The sequence below is a fragment of the Dermacentor silvarum genome, chromosome 5, assembly GCF_013339745.2.
Source record: "Dermacentor silvarum isolate Dsil-2018 chromosome 5, BIME_Dsil_1.4, whole genome shotgun sequence".
Classification (NCBI taxonomy): domain Eukaryota; kingdom Metazoa; phylum Arthropoda; class Arachnida; order Ixodida; family Ixodidae; genus Dermacentor; species Dermacentor silvarum.
In genome coordinates this window covers 9,501,320-9,516,379 of record NC_051158.1, presented here as the reverse complement: position 1 = coordinate 9,516,379, position 15,060 = coordinate 9,501,320, and the positions used below count along the sequence as shown (strand labels likewise).

The window sequence follows — 15,060 nt, the reverse complement described above, 5'->3', positions numbered from 1 at the left end:
GGTTAACCAGTTTAGCACAACCGGTTCGCTACCCTACACTTGGGAGCAGGATGGGAGAGAATGAAAGATAGGGAGGAGAGAGAGAGCTCATAGCACAGCACACGCATCGTCAGTTACAGGTTCGTCATTCTTGCATGGTACGTGACATCACTGTCACAGCCGCTTGTCCAAGCCCGTTTCTTTCAACAATCTAAGCAGTCCTTTCGTCGCCTTCAGCTGCGATGTCTTCTGTCGACATGTGAAAATCGTTTCAACTGACATTGGTCTATTGTCAAGGTGCGCTAAAACGGAGGCCAGGGACTGTCTCTGAACATTATATTCAGGACACTCGCATAAATGTGTTCTAGCGTCTCCTCGCAAAGAGAGGTATTGCAAAGTGCGTTGTCGGCCATTCCAATGAGAAAAGAATAAGATTTCGTGAATGCCACCCCTAGCCATAAACGATAAAGCTGAGTGGCCTCTCTTCGGCAGAGTCCAGTTGGCATACAGAGATGCATCAAAGAGGGCAGGTGGAATTGACGATTGCTTTGGTTGGTCTGACTGCTTGATGTGCACCATAATGAAAGCGTGATCTCTTGTGCAAGCACTCGAAGTCTGCTTGCTATGTCGGACCGTGAAAGTGGTATGGCCTCTTCCTGTGTGTCTTCAAGAGCTGCCCGAGCGGCATTATCGGCGTCTTCGTTCCCTATGACGCCTCAGTGACTTGGTAGCCACTGAAAAGTCAGTCACGAGTATGACTAAGCCTTTCGCCTTAAGGTCTCTTAGGTGTAGCTAAACGGACTCCTGAGGACTCATGACATGAATGCCATGACATGCATGTCATGTAGGTCATGAAAGAGCCGCCTACGTCTTGGTGCTCTCATGGTCGTTTCGTTAACTTGGGAAGCTCCCCGCACACTGCTTCGCATAACATCGATTCCCACAGGGCGTGGGATCTGCCGGCTTTCTTTTTTCTTCTTTTTTTATCCAGCGGCCGTTGGTAGCAACATAGCGCCGTTTCTGTTCCTTGTTTATGTTTTTTTTTGCCTGTTTATTTATAAAAATAACCCGAGTCTTTTTAAACCTTGTTAACAGCTTGAGCACTATGTCGATAAAGTGTGACCAATAACAACTAACGTGCGCGCGGGCTATTAACACATTTCGACGGATAGCTTCACTCCACTCCTGTGCTGATCGATCCGAGCGCTTCACATGTGTGAGTTTTCTTTTTCTGGCAGCTATTGGATATAGCTTGTGGCGTCAGTGACCACACCAACGTTATCTCAGGCGTTGTCCTTCAAAATTATAGCAGCCGCCTTGGCGCCGATCATTAAGACCGGTGCGTTGGTGTTCCCTGTTGTCACAGCAGGCATCACCGACGCATCAGCGACTCGAAGACCCGTCACGCCTCCTTTCACCCTGCAAATGAAAATTTTAAGCATTTGTGTCGGAAGTGCAATCTGGGTTGTAAACTCTTTTTAGAGAGTCAGAAAGAAAAATCAAGAGTACATGCAGGGACTTAAACCTTAGAAGCAGACATCCAGGATCTGTTACTAATACTGGGTGTCCGAAAAGTAACTGTACAGTGAGAAAATGAACAAAAACATGGCGGTTATTGCGAGTGATATCGCAGTTTTATGTGTGGTGTGATAACGCAGGACTTGTAATTCGTCTGATAAGGTCTGCGGGGTGCACTCAAAGGACGGGTGCACGATAAAAAAAAAGTCGCAGTTTCAACCGAAAGGCGAAGTATCAATTGCGATAGCAAATTAGTAGAGCTACACGGAGTAAGGATAGTGGTTTTATCGGCTGCATAAACTTGGACACATTCGCTTACTAACTGAATTAACCATTCTAGTGTCAGCGCGCACAAACAAACATGAATAGATCCCACTCGATGACCGCAGACAATCACTGTCAAAACGCTGGCATGAGCAAGCGCGGCGGCAGCAGCGAGCGAAGGTTCGTGTGGTCTATCGCTTCAATGGAAACTTAGCGGCGAAAGCACAGCACATACAAAGGTAAAAGCCGTGTGGAAATCGCTTTCAAGATACGGTGCGCACGACAGCCTGGAGCCGCGCAAAATACAAGTACGCAGTTGCTGGCAGAGTAGAAGCCGCACCCTCTCCCTCCCGCGCTGCCTTCCCACTTTCCTTCTTTCGCGTGGCAGATTGAGTCGCCAGTTGCCCTTGCGCCCGGTCGCAAGATACTCATTTGGTGCCGCAGCTAAACGACGCCTCCCCTCCTGCCCTCCCTCCCATCTCCCCACCGCCTTTCGCACGACGGAAGACGTCGCGTTTGCTCTCCGCCGTGCGTTCGCTCTCCGTGAAAGCGCGCGTCCCTCGCGCGCTTTCGCTCGTACATACAGCATACGGCGCGCGGCGACGATTTTATCGCCGTTGGACTTCATGCGGAACCTCACGGCGACGGCGACGGCGACGCCGACGGCAGAAATCTGCTTTGGAGTGTCCATATAATTGCTATCGCAATAAAACGTTGTGAGGCGAGAAGGTGGTAAAGACTTCCGACGCAGCTCGACGAGTGTCCCGTTCTGATGTAGTCGAAAACCGAGCCGCCCCCAGAGGCTCCGGCAACAGTCACCAACGCCGGACGCGTTTTGTGCGAACGCGGGCATAACGCCGACGGCGTCGACAACAGTTCTGCGTGTTGCCGGTGCTGCTGCATGTCCAAGTTTATACAGCTGATAAAGCTACTATCATTATTCCGTATAGCTCTCTACAAATCTGCTATCGCAATTGATGCTTCGCCTTTCGGGTGAAACTGCGACAACTTTTTTATTGCGATAGCATTATATCGACAATACAGGCGAATTTTCGCCGCCACCATTGCAGTGATGTTCCGAATATATTTCTATATATGTAACCTATATGTTTATGCATGCCGCATATGCAAGATAGATGCCATACTATTCAACGACAAAAGTTGTTCGAACAAGTTATATTCTTGACTGAATTATTCCTCAGAACTTTCAACGCGCGAAAACATTCGTAAAACAGTTCATTCACAACGTGTACCTTTTATCCTAAATCTCCTCAGACATTTAAAAAAAGTTCGAAACAGTATTAGTGCTCAGGATCTCAAAGCTCCGTAATTTTACTGGCACCACGTTTTTACGGGCAGCGCAGTGGCACATGTGGGCTGTCATTACAGGCTCTAGACGGCGTTGTAAAGATATAAGGGTGCCAGAAATTTTGGCACACCCGCGTATGTCGCATGTCTTCTAGTTCGAACCGCATCTAACGAGTTCAAACGTAACGCTATAGCTTGGTATCGCTATCAACGCTTCGCCCCACCGTGCATCGCCCTACGGGCAAAACAGCCTTTTAACAGCGAAGCTGTTTAACTTGGGCATTTGCCGTCAGTTGTACGTTGGGAAACCTCGCCGAGCGATGACGTCACGTGCCTCGCCTAGCAACGCCTCGCACAGCTGGTGCCAGGCGTTGCTTGGCGAAGCACGCGACGTCATCGCTTGGCGAGGTTACCACCTTCTCCAAGGTTAGCCTCGCCACGGCCAAGCATTGCGGAGCCTCCCAGTGGCTGCACCACCCTCGCCATATGCGCGCGCCGCAACGGCCGCGCCACAGCTGCAGATATGACGTTACTGCACAGGATAAAAGCTCCGTGTCGGTACGGCGAGGCGACAGTACGCTTCGCACCACCGCGCTACAAACATCGCCGTGATTATGGGACGGCCGAAGAAGATCGTCACGTGGTAGAGGTAGAGAGAGGAGGGGAGAGCTTAGAAGAGCGTATATATATATATATATATATATATATATATATATATATATATATATATATACACGAGAACAAAGCGAACCGAGGGGCCCGATTTTTATTAATCATATCATAAGAAGCCAACAAACAATGATACCAACGACAACATAGGGGTAATTATTTGTACTTACTAATTGAATTAATGAAATGATAAATTAATGGACATGAAAATGGATGAAAAAACTGTCCGCAGGTGGGGAACGATCTCACGTCTTCGCATTACGCGTGCGATGCTCTTACCATTGAGCTACCGCGGAGCCGTTTTCCCATCCACTTTCTGGGGTATTTATGTTTTACGACTAGAACTAATCCTGGGAGTGTTACCCAGCGCCACCACGTCACCATTTGATGAATACTCGCGCCGATGGGCTGACTCTAATTACTGTCGTCCTTGGACGACTGCTAACTTTTGCTGAGCGTAAAACTAAGCTGGACGGCGTCGGCCGCGCGCGCAGGAGCCACGAAGGAAGAAGTTCACTATTTGGGATCCGTTTCGAGACTGGTTTATTGTGCAGTAGTAAATGACTACAGTGGAGAAAGGAAAGTGGAAAGAGAGAAGTAACGAAACACCGTAAAAGAGCATGAGTCAGGCACCTGCAGTGCCGTGGAGAGGGTGCAGTGGCCACTGTCGGGTCGGTGGCACGGGACACGGTGTTATTTACAATTAAATTGCTCGGACGGTTTTGTTAGGGGCCCCCCTCGGCTCTCGCTTCTCGGATAGCGTCTTCACGGTTTTCATGGAAGGTCGCAACATCCTCCCCCGCAATGAGCATCGGCTCATTCCTGGCCACCATTGTCCACACAGGCTGGCAATTCATTGAGCTTGAGGGGGTACAAAGCTTGTATGGGTCGTCGCAGCTCCCTTTGGTTTGGAAGAAGGATTTTGCAAGCGCGTATTCGGCCGTCTCTTCCTGGAAAGGTTTCCGAAACACGACACATTTTCCACATCTGGCGAGGAGCCCTATCGTCCCACAGGAGAACTGTCACCCTTACTGATGCCTCTTCCGCTGCCTGGCTTGGGGACATGCGCTGAGCGAAGCTGCAGCAGGTATTCGCGTCTCCACCGTTGGCCAGAACGAGTCCATAAGCCCGGTGCGTCGCCTCCATTGGCGTGTTTGTGTCTCTGCTGTCGATTTGACTTGAGTGGTTTCTCGGAAAGGAGGCAAGCTTGTTAGCCTGCGACCGACGAGGAAGTGGGCTGGGGTCCAGGGCATAAGCTCCCCCGCGTCCGAAGAGACGAAAGTCAACGGACGAGAATTTACGGCAGCTTTGGCTTGCGTTATAACCGTGGAGAGGCCGTCATATTCAACGCAGCTCCTTCCGAGCACTCTACGAAGGGTGGCCTTCACGGTTCTCAGTATTCTCTCCCAAAAGCCACCCCACCACGCCGCTCTCAATCTCAACAATGAATTTCCAACTGATTCTGTGTGTACTAAAGAAGGACCGGACCTCGCTTCCCTTAATGGCGTGAAACATTTGGTTCAGATCTTTAGATGCGTGTTTAAATGTCAGCGCATTGTCGTACAACACAGCCGTGCATATTCCCCTCCTTGACATGAATCTCTTGAACGCCATCAGAAATGACTTCGCGGAGAGGTCCCTAACAACTCGAGGTGAACGGCTCGTGTCGTCGCACAAGTGAACAAAGCAATATAAGCTTTGTGTTCGGACCCACGTAACGTTGTAGAATATGGACCCCGAAAAGTCGATGCCCGTTGTCTCAAATGGATCAGCCTGGGTGACTCGGTAGGGAGGAAGCGGGGCAATGGGCTCTTCTGCGGCTCGGCAACTCTGCTTCTGACACGGAAGACAGCGTCGAATGACCGATTTGATTGCCTGTCTTCCTCGAAAAATCCAACAGCGTTCTCGAAGTTGCGATAACGTGTCCCGTACTCCTGCGTGCAGTAGGCGTCTATGCTCCCGAGAAATAAGCAAGCGTGTGAACAGATGAGACGGTGACAGTATTACGGGATGCTTAGCGGTTTCTTCTTCTGTGCTGTACTGAAGCCGCCCGCCAACTCTCATTATACTGTCAGCCAGTAGCGCACCCAGGATCTCTGCCAGGGGGGGGGGGGGGGGGGGGGGGGGGGGTTGACAGTTTGCAAATACCATCTAAACAGCACTGCTTTCGATTTCTTCACTGGAAATTGTCAAAAAATGCGCTTTTTGCGAGTGTGCAGACGATTGCACGTCTTGCATCTTAGTTGCAGTACTCAAATGCGTAAGGAAAGAAAAGGGGTTAAACAAAAGGGGGGGTTAAGTCGGCCTCAGGGGGGGGGGGGGTTACCACCCCCGAATCCCCCCCCCCCCCCCCCCCCCCGTCGGTGCGCCACTGCTGTCAGCGTCCAAGAATAGGTTCAAAGCTATCACTGACGATCCCCGGTCGAGCGGCCTGGCGGAACGTAGCTCGCGAACGCCGTGTCCGAACGTGTCTAATTGACACTCTTTGCCAAATCTTTCTGCATCGGCTACCTCTTCAGCCGTCAACTCTCCCGTCAGCTTCGACTGGCTTCGACAGTTTTGAATGAACCGCCTGACCCACGCTGTTACGCGGAGCACTCTCGTTAGTGAGCTGTGGTCTTCCAGGTTCATTAGTGGCTCTGGCGTGCTCTCTGTGATAGTGTGCAGAATTTGTACAGGTCGCTCTTCTGCCATGCAAAGCTGGCTCTCCCGAATATCTGACACTATAATGATTCATTCTCCCCTTTTAAGTCACTCTGGGCCCGTCCACCAGTCCTTGCGTCCGACCAGCTCCGCAAGCAAGATCCCACGGGTAAGCAAGTCAGGTGGGTTCTCCTTGCCGGGACAATGTTTCCACACAGTCGGATCTGTTAGCCTTTGGATTTCCTGCACCCGATTGGAAACGAAGGGTTTCCACCTCAGCGCAGAACTCTTAATCCAACTGAGTACGACGGTTGAGTCTGTCCAACAGTGCACGGAAATATCAACGCTCAGTTGACTTGTCAGGTAGCTTGCGAACCGTGCACCAATCAACGCTCCCATCAGTTCTAGCCGCGGCAGTGACAATCGCTTCAATGGAGGGACTCTGGCTTTTGCCATTAATAGCACTATGGTGATTTCGCCTTCATTTTATTGCGATAGCAATTATATGGACACCCCAAAGCGGATTTCTGCCGTCGGCGTCGCCGTCGTCGTCGTCGTCGTCGCCGTCACCATGAAGTTCCGTATGACGTCAACGGCGATGAAATCGTCGCCGCGCTCCGGACGCTGTATGTGCGAGTGAAAGGGCACGAGGGACGCGCACTTTTACAGGGAGCGAACGCACGTAGGAGAGCAAACGCGCCTTCTGCGCCGTGCTCCCTGAAGGGCTGCAGAATTAAGCATCTCTTTAATCCTTACAATCACCATATATAGAGAGCGAAAGGCCGTGTGGGGACGGGACGGAGGAAGGGGAGGAGATGTTTAGCTGCGGCATCAAATGAGTATTTATATTAAAAAAATGTTGCAGTTTCACCCGAAAGGCGAAGCAGAAATTCCGATAGCAACTTAGTAGTAAGGATAGTAGTTTTATCAGCTGTATAAACTTGGACATGTAGCAGCACCATGCAGCAACGCGCAGAACTGTTGTCGACGCCGTCGCCGTTTTGGTGGGTAAGATTTCCGACGCAGCTCGACGAGTGTCCCATTCTGAACTCGTCTAAAACCTCCGAGCCGCCCCCAGAGGCACCGGCAACAGTCACCAACGCCGCACGCGTTCGGTGCGAACGCGGGCAAAACGCCCACGGCGTCGACAACAGTTCTGCGCGTTGCTGGTGCTGCTGCATGTCCAAGTTTATACTGCTGATAAAACTACTATCCTTACTCCGTACGGATCTCTACTAATTTGCTATCGCAAGTGATGCTTCGCCTTTCGGGTGAAACTGCGATAATTTTTTTTTTCGTTTTTATGCAGGCTACTGCGCCGTATGCTTTCGGGCTCGCGTCGCAAAATAAGTGCAGGGGTGCTATGCAGGATGAGCCTAATTTCTCATTCGCACGCGTTTTACCCGAGTTTGTTCGATGGCAGTCAGGGAACGGAGATAGCAAGGAACGTGCAATAACAGCAGGCAACAGGAAATGTCGAGATAAAGCAGCGTATGACAACACGAACGCACCCTGCGTGGCACAGTGCTTCCGCGTTTCAAGCACAGAAGACTGCGCAACAAAACGCGGCAGCGCCGTGTATTGTTATCAACGTATTATCGCAATTTTGCAATACCGTCACTGTCCCGCTGTCTATCTGCACACTTGCCGTAAGCCGCTAGCCACGCCTTTCTCGGGCGCTTCAAGGGCGTGCCTCGTCTTTCGAGCATTATCTTTCTATCCTCTGTCGAATGCGAACAGGGCACATGCGGTTCATTCTTGTACCTACACTTTCCCTCAATCAAATACTTTGAAATACAACAAATAAAATAACAAGCATTTTATTACTTAAAGTATCGGTTTTTCGTTTTGAATGCTATAAATTTGCGATGACAAACGGACATCGAGTGAATTTTGCACTTTTTTGCCGCGAGTGGCGACACTGAGGCGAAAGGTTACAAGCGGATGCATTCTGGAGGGTCACACGCACGAGGGAGTTCATACGGTGAGCAGTCGCCAGGGGCGCTGCAGTACTATTCTCGATAAAGTCGATGCGATAATGACGCATGCAGTCAGTCATGACAATGATCTGTCCATTCCCTGTCTATTAGGGGAATGGCAACGCAGCGCTGCGGCATGGCTGTTCACCACAGGTGCTTTTACTTAGGCGGCTATTAAGGCTGCCGCTTTACTAACTGAAACGACACTCTAGCCATAGAGACGGGGGCAACGGCTGTCGCTGCACAATTGCTGTGCGGTATTCTAGGGTCCATAGTGACCCAGCACAGTGAGAGTGCACCAGTTTATCGGCGTGCGCGAAGTCTCAGTGATGCATTGCGAAGAAGAGGGTGCTGCCCAGCGACACAATTCATCGCTTGTCACCGCTGGCCCAGTGAAGGTGCCTGCGTGCGCATGCACGCAGAATTTGAGTGTGTTGTTCACCCCAGTGTACTTGCCGATTGCATCTGCTGCTGAGCTAACAGCGATCGCAGATGGATATCGTAACGGCAGCGCAGCAATCGCATTTTGGCTAAAGTCCCTATATAAGAAAAGTACCGCCATCTTTTGATAAACGCCGCTTCTCTCTCTCCTGTATCTCCGATTGGACGATGATAGCGCGCGCTTTTCACTTCTTTATATTTTCCTTTTTTCCGCCTCAGAGCCATGTTGAAAGTCCTCTGCGCAGCCGCCGTCGCCGGCGGCGGCGGCGCGCGCCCGGCCTGAAAGCTTCAACGTGGACTTTCTAGGTGCGCCACCGTCGACTTGGCTTTCGCAAGCAAAAAGTAAAGAAAAAAGCAAGCGCTTTAGGAGAGGAGGCGGTGGAGGAAAGAGTAGATGGCGGTACTTTTCTTATATAGGGACTTTAATTTTGGCGGGTGAGGGCTCTTGTGTGCAGTTAGGAAATTAGATTTCGAACGCAAGAGGGTGTTGCAATTGTTTAGTGTGCCGTGCACTGGGTGTGTTTGCGCTGACCGCTGACCGTGTTTGCGACACTGCGGCTCCGATACATCACTGATGACAGAGCAGCCATCTCAAATGGCAGCTGCGATACGTTGTACTTGAAAACCACTACGTACTGCTCAGGATCATCGTCCACCACGGCACATTGACGCCTTACAAGGAGCAACAGTGACGCGCCGATAATTATTTGCTGTGCGCTACGTCGCCACAATGCAGGCAATGAACCGTGTTGTGGGGCCATCACAGCCCAAGAAGATATATGCATAAGCCAGCGAAAGTCGACGATATCTTTATATATATATATATATATATATATATATATATATAGTGGTGCTCAATACATCACCGATGACAGTGTGTTGTGCGTGTTTGATTTCGCCGGTCAAGATTGTTAGTGCGCTCTCAGTTCCGCACCACGTCGCTGTTGCCGAAAAATAAGTTGGGCGTGGCCATACCGTGGTGGGCGCGCACAAGAGTTACATGCCTCGCGCGGGGCGTGACCTATGGTTTTGATTGACAGGCGAACTCGTGGCAAACTCGTACATCGCGAAACCCCCCTCGAGTTCAACTCATGAACATGGCGGCGGCAGCAGCAGCCTGTGTCATCGTATCCAGCGGCAGCAACCGTCAATATGACCATCTGGACCCATTCACCTACATGACAAACGTAGTTTCGTCATCATTTTTGCCTTTCCAAAACGTCTTTGCGCTGGCTGTGACGAGTTAGGCGAAGGCCCTCGTCTGCGGAGACAGCGTCACGGGCAAATTATGCTTTCCGAGCACAGAGTGGTGTGACTAGGCTGCGGAGGAAAAGTTCGTGCGATCGCTTCGGCTCTCTCCTGTTTCAAGAGCTGTTCGTCCACCGCGCCCCAGCCCCAGGCCAGGTCCGGTGTCGTCATCGGAGTACTGGGGCACCTGCGAGCGCCTGGGGTTTAACCCGGACCAACCAACCTGCGCAGGAGAAGTGGTCAGATTATATTGGAAGACTCAGAATGGACGCCGGGCTGCCTTCCGGTGCAACAGGTGCCGAAAGCAGTTTTCGCAGTTACACGGTACCGCTGCACTGCACGGGCAGAGAGGCGAAGGAAGTTACTTCGCCAACACGGACCGCCTCGGCCGTCCGAAGGACCACCTCTCCAGGCGGCAAATGATTTGGCTCACGTACTGTGTGAGCAAAAGCGTAGACATATGGCTGTTAAGGAGATGACAGGCGACTTGTTTCCTTTATCGGAGCACGCCATCGCCGACTGGGGGAACTAGCCCCGTAAGGTCGCGAGGGACGAGCTGCTGGCGCGACCTCCACTCGGTGGCCCCGGGTAGATAGCGCAAATTGACGACTGCCTTCTTCGCGGTGAGCAAAAGTACAATGGAGGCCGCCTAATGACGGGCGACAACTTTCCGCCGAGCCGCCAAAATTACGGCGGTGTTATAGATGGTGGCCCATGGGTCTTCGGCATGTTCTGCGCGACCAGAGGAGTGCTGCGACTTTCAAGGTCGAACGACGAAAGGCGGCGACGCTAGGCGCCATTATTGCAGCCAATGTTCAACCGGGGACCATTATTCATAGTGACGAATTGGCCGCATACAAATGTATCCGAAATTTAGTGGATGCTAACGGGGCTATGCCTCACTCTGCATTGGGAGATAGTCAACCACAGCGTGAACTTTGTGGACCCCATCACGGGCGTTCACACGCAAAAAATAGAAAGTTATTGTCAAAAAGTGAAGCGCCACCTCGTCAGCGATGGGTACAGGGTAACTGCAGCGATGCTGTAGTCCCACCTGGGATGGATGTGGTGGCATTCAACGGCCACGTGTGCTGCAAAGACCTTTTCTCGTGTTTGTTAGAAGCCACGGATCGCTCAGGCTTCCCAGTATAAAGACTCTTTCCTGTGGTTGTTAGAAGCCATCGCTCGACGCTTGCCAGTATGAAGGTGCATCGCAAAGTAAAAGAAAATAAAGCGTAGTTTTCTGACCCTTGTATCAGTGCTTTCCGGCATTCCTGAGTGCTTACACGGCAAGCGCGCGGCAAACCACTTATACGTTAGCCGACGCTCACTTCGTCTCGCAGCTGCGGCAGCTGGGGTGCCTCGATGCGGACGCGCACGCGTGCATCGAGGCACCCTACTCGCAGCCTTTCTTTAGCACGAGCAACGAGCGATCTGTTAAAAGCCCAGTGTGAAAACCAGGCGCACACCCATCTGTGCTCGGAAATGGGAGCACAAGCACGTAGCGAGCCGCACCAATCCAATCCAGAGAAAAGAGAAGGAGCAACGAGCGATCTGAGCAACGAGGTGACGAGCAACGAGGCGACGTTTAGCTGCGGCACCAAATTTTAATATATTAAAAAAAACGTTGCGAGGCGAGAAGGTGGTAAAGACTTCCGACTCTGATCGACGAGTGTCCCGTTCTGATTCCGCCGCATGGGCCTACCTTCTGGTACCAGCACGGACCTGCTGCATCCAGCCCGCAATCCCAGCCAAGTGTTCAAGGTGGTCCTCGGCTACCTTGCGGACACTATGTTGGCTGACCGGCTGTAGGGACACCCTGCCCGAGACGAGGACGACTGCCCTCTCCCTTCCACCCTTCTCCCACTATTTCCTTCTTTCTCCCCCCCCCCCCATTCCCCTCCCCTCAGATGCTGAGCCGTGCTCCCTATAAGGGCTGCAGAAATATGCATCTTTTCCCACCCCGAACCTCTACTACTACTACTCCCGTTCTGATCTCGTCGAAAACCTCCGAGCCGCCGCCAGAGGCACCGGCAATGGTCACCAACGCCGCGCGCGTTCGGTCCGAACACGGGCAAAACGCCGACGGCGTCGACAACAGTTTTGCGCATTGCTGGTGCTGCTACATGTCCAAGTTTATACAGCTGATGAAACTACTATCTTTACTCCGTATAGCTCTCTACTAATTTGCTATCGCAACTGATGCTTCGTCTTTCGGGTGAATTTGCGACATTTTTTTTATTTGCGCTATTTTCTTTATTGTACGGAGATCTATGATCCTAGAAGGAATCGAGATGGATGCAACGTGGTGCCTAATGCAACAATGTCAATTTGTTTTCACGGGTAGACTGAGAAAGATAGCCACGTAAGAGTGGACATAGGAGGGGCCAAAAACCTGAAGATATCTGCAAAACTACAAGATAGTTGGGCAATTCGCATGGAAATGCCGACACTTCAGTAACGTGAAGAACGGTTTTCGACACAGCATCCATTCTCAGCATTTCTCTCACAAAAACAGCTTAGATGTCAATCACCGTAAACGAAGAGTTATACTGACTTATTTCCGACTGCATTTTTTTTTTTTAGGGTGGCGGGGGCGTTAGATGAAGGTCATAGACCTCAAAACCCCAGAAAACAATTGTGACACGCCTCAGAGCACCGTATATAATTTTATATAATAGCTTTTCTACAGCTAGTTTCGCTTTCATATTTGCTGTGTCGTGAAGTTATGACGCAGTATGTGGTCACGTGGAAGCAGGGCATTGCGAGGTTTTGACACTCGCTCCGGCTCATTCGGTCGCCTCGCATGCTGCTACTCGTTGTGAAGGCCGATCTAGTAGTACAGTGGACGACCAAGGGAGCAGGAGCAAATGTCAAAACGTGGCAATGTCCCCCTCCAACGTGACCACGAACTGCGACATAGCGTCACGACACAGCAAAAACGAAAGCAACACTGGCTGTAGAAAAACTCTTACATAAAGTTACTTACAGCGATGTGAGGCTCGACAGTATTTTTTTCTGGTGTTTAGAGGTACTAGACCTTCGATGCAATAAACCAATAAAAGAAGGCTTGAAAACATCGCGTCAAGGATGTCAAAGAGGTCTGTCTTTTTTTTTTTTTTCGTTTCCATCGTGCGTTTTCGTTTTGCTGAGCACCTACCTGAGCTTCTCATCAACCACCGCCAGCGAATGGTTTCCCATGGCGCAAGTGCAGCAGACGTGCATGGCCGGGAAGCCGGTCTGACGGAGGAAGCAGTCTAGATACGCGGCGCTCCACACGCTGCCAGCTCTCAAGCACGGTGGGTAGGGCACGTCCCACAGCTTTGCGCCGATATTCCTCAGGCCGTCCGCCTCCAGAAGCTTCCGTATCTTCATGATTCCTGTCAGATAAAAAATAGTAGATAGCAAATAGTACTAGCAATGCGATCTAAAAAAGAAATGAGTAATGTCGACATAAATCATATGCATTCTGTCTGATTATTATCTGCAGTAGATACTTTTTATCGAGCGAGGAGAAGAGGGCGCGTCGCGAACCTTTCCTTCTCTGACTTGTGCGAACAGGCGCGGCGCTGCTTGAATGCGTTGTCGTCGCGTACTATATACGCAACGATTTGCAGAGATTTCAGCTCCTTCTCCGAGAAATTTACGGAATTTCAATTCATACAAGGTCGTCGGAGATTTACTGTGTAGCCTTTAGGCGCAGCAGTAAATACAGTATGCAGGGATTTATCTTGACTGCGCATACATGCGACGTGCATCATCAGCAGTTGTGTGTGTTCATGTTGTGAACTATTTTGGCTGTATCGGTTTCCAGTCGATCCAGTCGACAAAGAGCAGCGGTGTCTCTCAATTGCCAGCGTTAATTGGAAAATCTTCTCACTCTTCGATCGCTTGGCGTGAGAATAAAAACATAAGAGTGTTCGAGCACGCGGCCAGTACAATGCAACCCCGAAACAACTAAGCGACATTGGTGCGACATATGGGGGATGAAACTGAATGCAACAAAAACTACCAGTATCTCCTTCACACACAAGAAAAATGCGCTTCAGTTTACGTATACAATAAATAACATACCACTCAGAAAATGCGATGAAGTCACATATCTTGGGGTCACTCTTGCAACGAAATTAAATTGGGAACCTCATATAAATAACATATATAAGAAGGCGCTAGGTAAGCTGCATTTCTTGAGAAGAAAACTCAGAAACACACCTCCTAGTGTTAAATTAAATGCATACAGAACCCTCATCAGACCCGCTTTAGAATATGCTGACTCAATTTGGGCTCCGCACCAGAAGTATTTAACCGACAAACTAGAACGCATACAGAAATTAGCATTAAAATTCATATATTCGCAATATTCGCGTCAAGCAAGCACTGCGAACCTGCGCGTCAAGGCTAACATTCAACCACAAGCTCAACGTACAATGATTTCTAGATTAAAATTTCTATACTTAGTTTATCACGGTTGCTATCATATACCACAAGCAATATACATTCAAGCACCATTCAGACTTTCCGCCCGAAATAATCATAATAAATCAATACGGCCCCATCCGAGTCATAACAACACTCACAAGTACTCTTTATTCCCACACGCCATTTCCCATTTGAACATGCTACCCTCTGAGGCTGTTAACTGCTCATCTGTCAATGCATTTATTGACAGTATTCAGAATTTGCAATTCGAGTGGTAATAAAGTGACTGATGTTATCTGTATTCATTATGCAGCCTCTTGTGGCTGCATACTTATCGTAAACGTTGCTTTTTCTGCTTGTACGCGAACCGCTCCTTTAAGCAAAGTGTGTGTATTTATTGAGTATGTTCACTTTTGTGCGTGCTTATGTTCTTCGTTTGGATACAATGGTTTCACTTTTCTCTCTTTTTCTCTTTTTTTTTTTGTACTGTATCTCATTGTGTAACCACTCCTGCATGGGCCCGAGGAGGGCCTGCAGTATTTTAAAATAAATAAATAAATAAGCGTCAATAGTTACAGAACATTTGCGTCAG

The 15,060-nt window shown here is 50.0% G+C and overlaps 1 protein-coding gene across 2 annotated transcripts in view; it reads right to left on the bottom strand.

The window, feature by feature from the left end:
• Window positions 1-975: 975 nt before the first annotated feature.
• Window positions 976-15,060, bottom strand: part of LOC119452875 (glucose dehydrogenase [FAD, quinone]) — a 207,543-nt gene continuing 193,458 nt past the window's right edge. For both annotated transcript variants that reach the window (XM_037714827.2, XM_049667353.1), the window contains 2 exons: window positions 13,210-13,429; window positions 976-1,398 (listed from right to left, as the gene is read on the bottom strand). In XM_037714827.2, coding sequence (XP_037570755.1) covers window positions 1,263-1,398; window positions 13,210-13,429 — 356 coding nt within the window. In that variant the 3' untranslated portion in view covers window positions 976-1,262. The remainder of the gene's footprint in view (window positions 1,399-13,209; window positions 13,430-15,060) is intronic.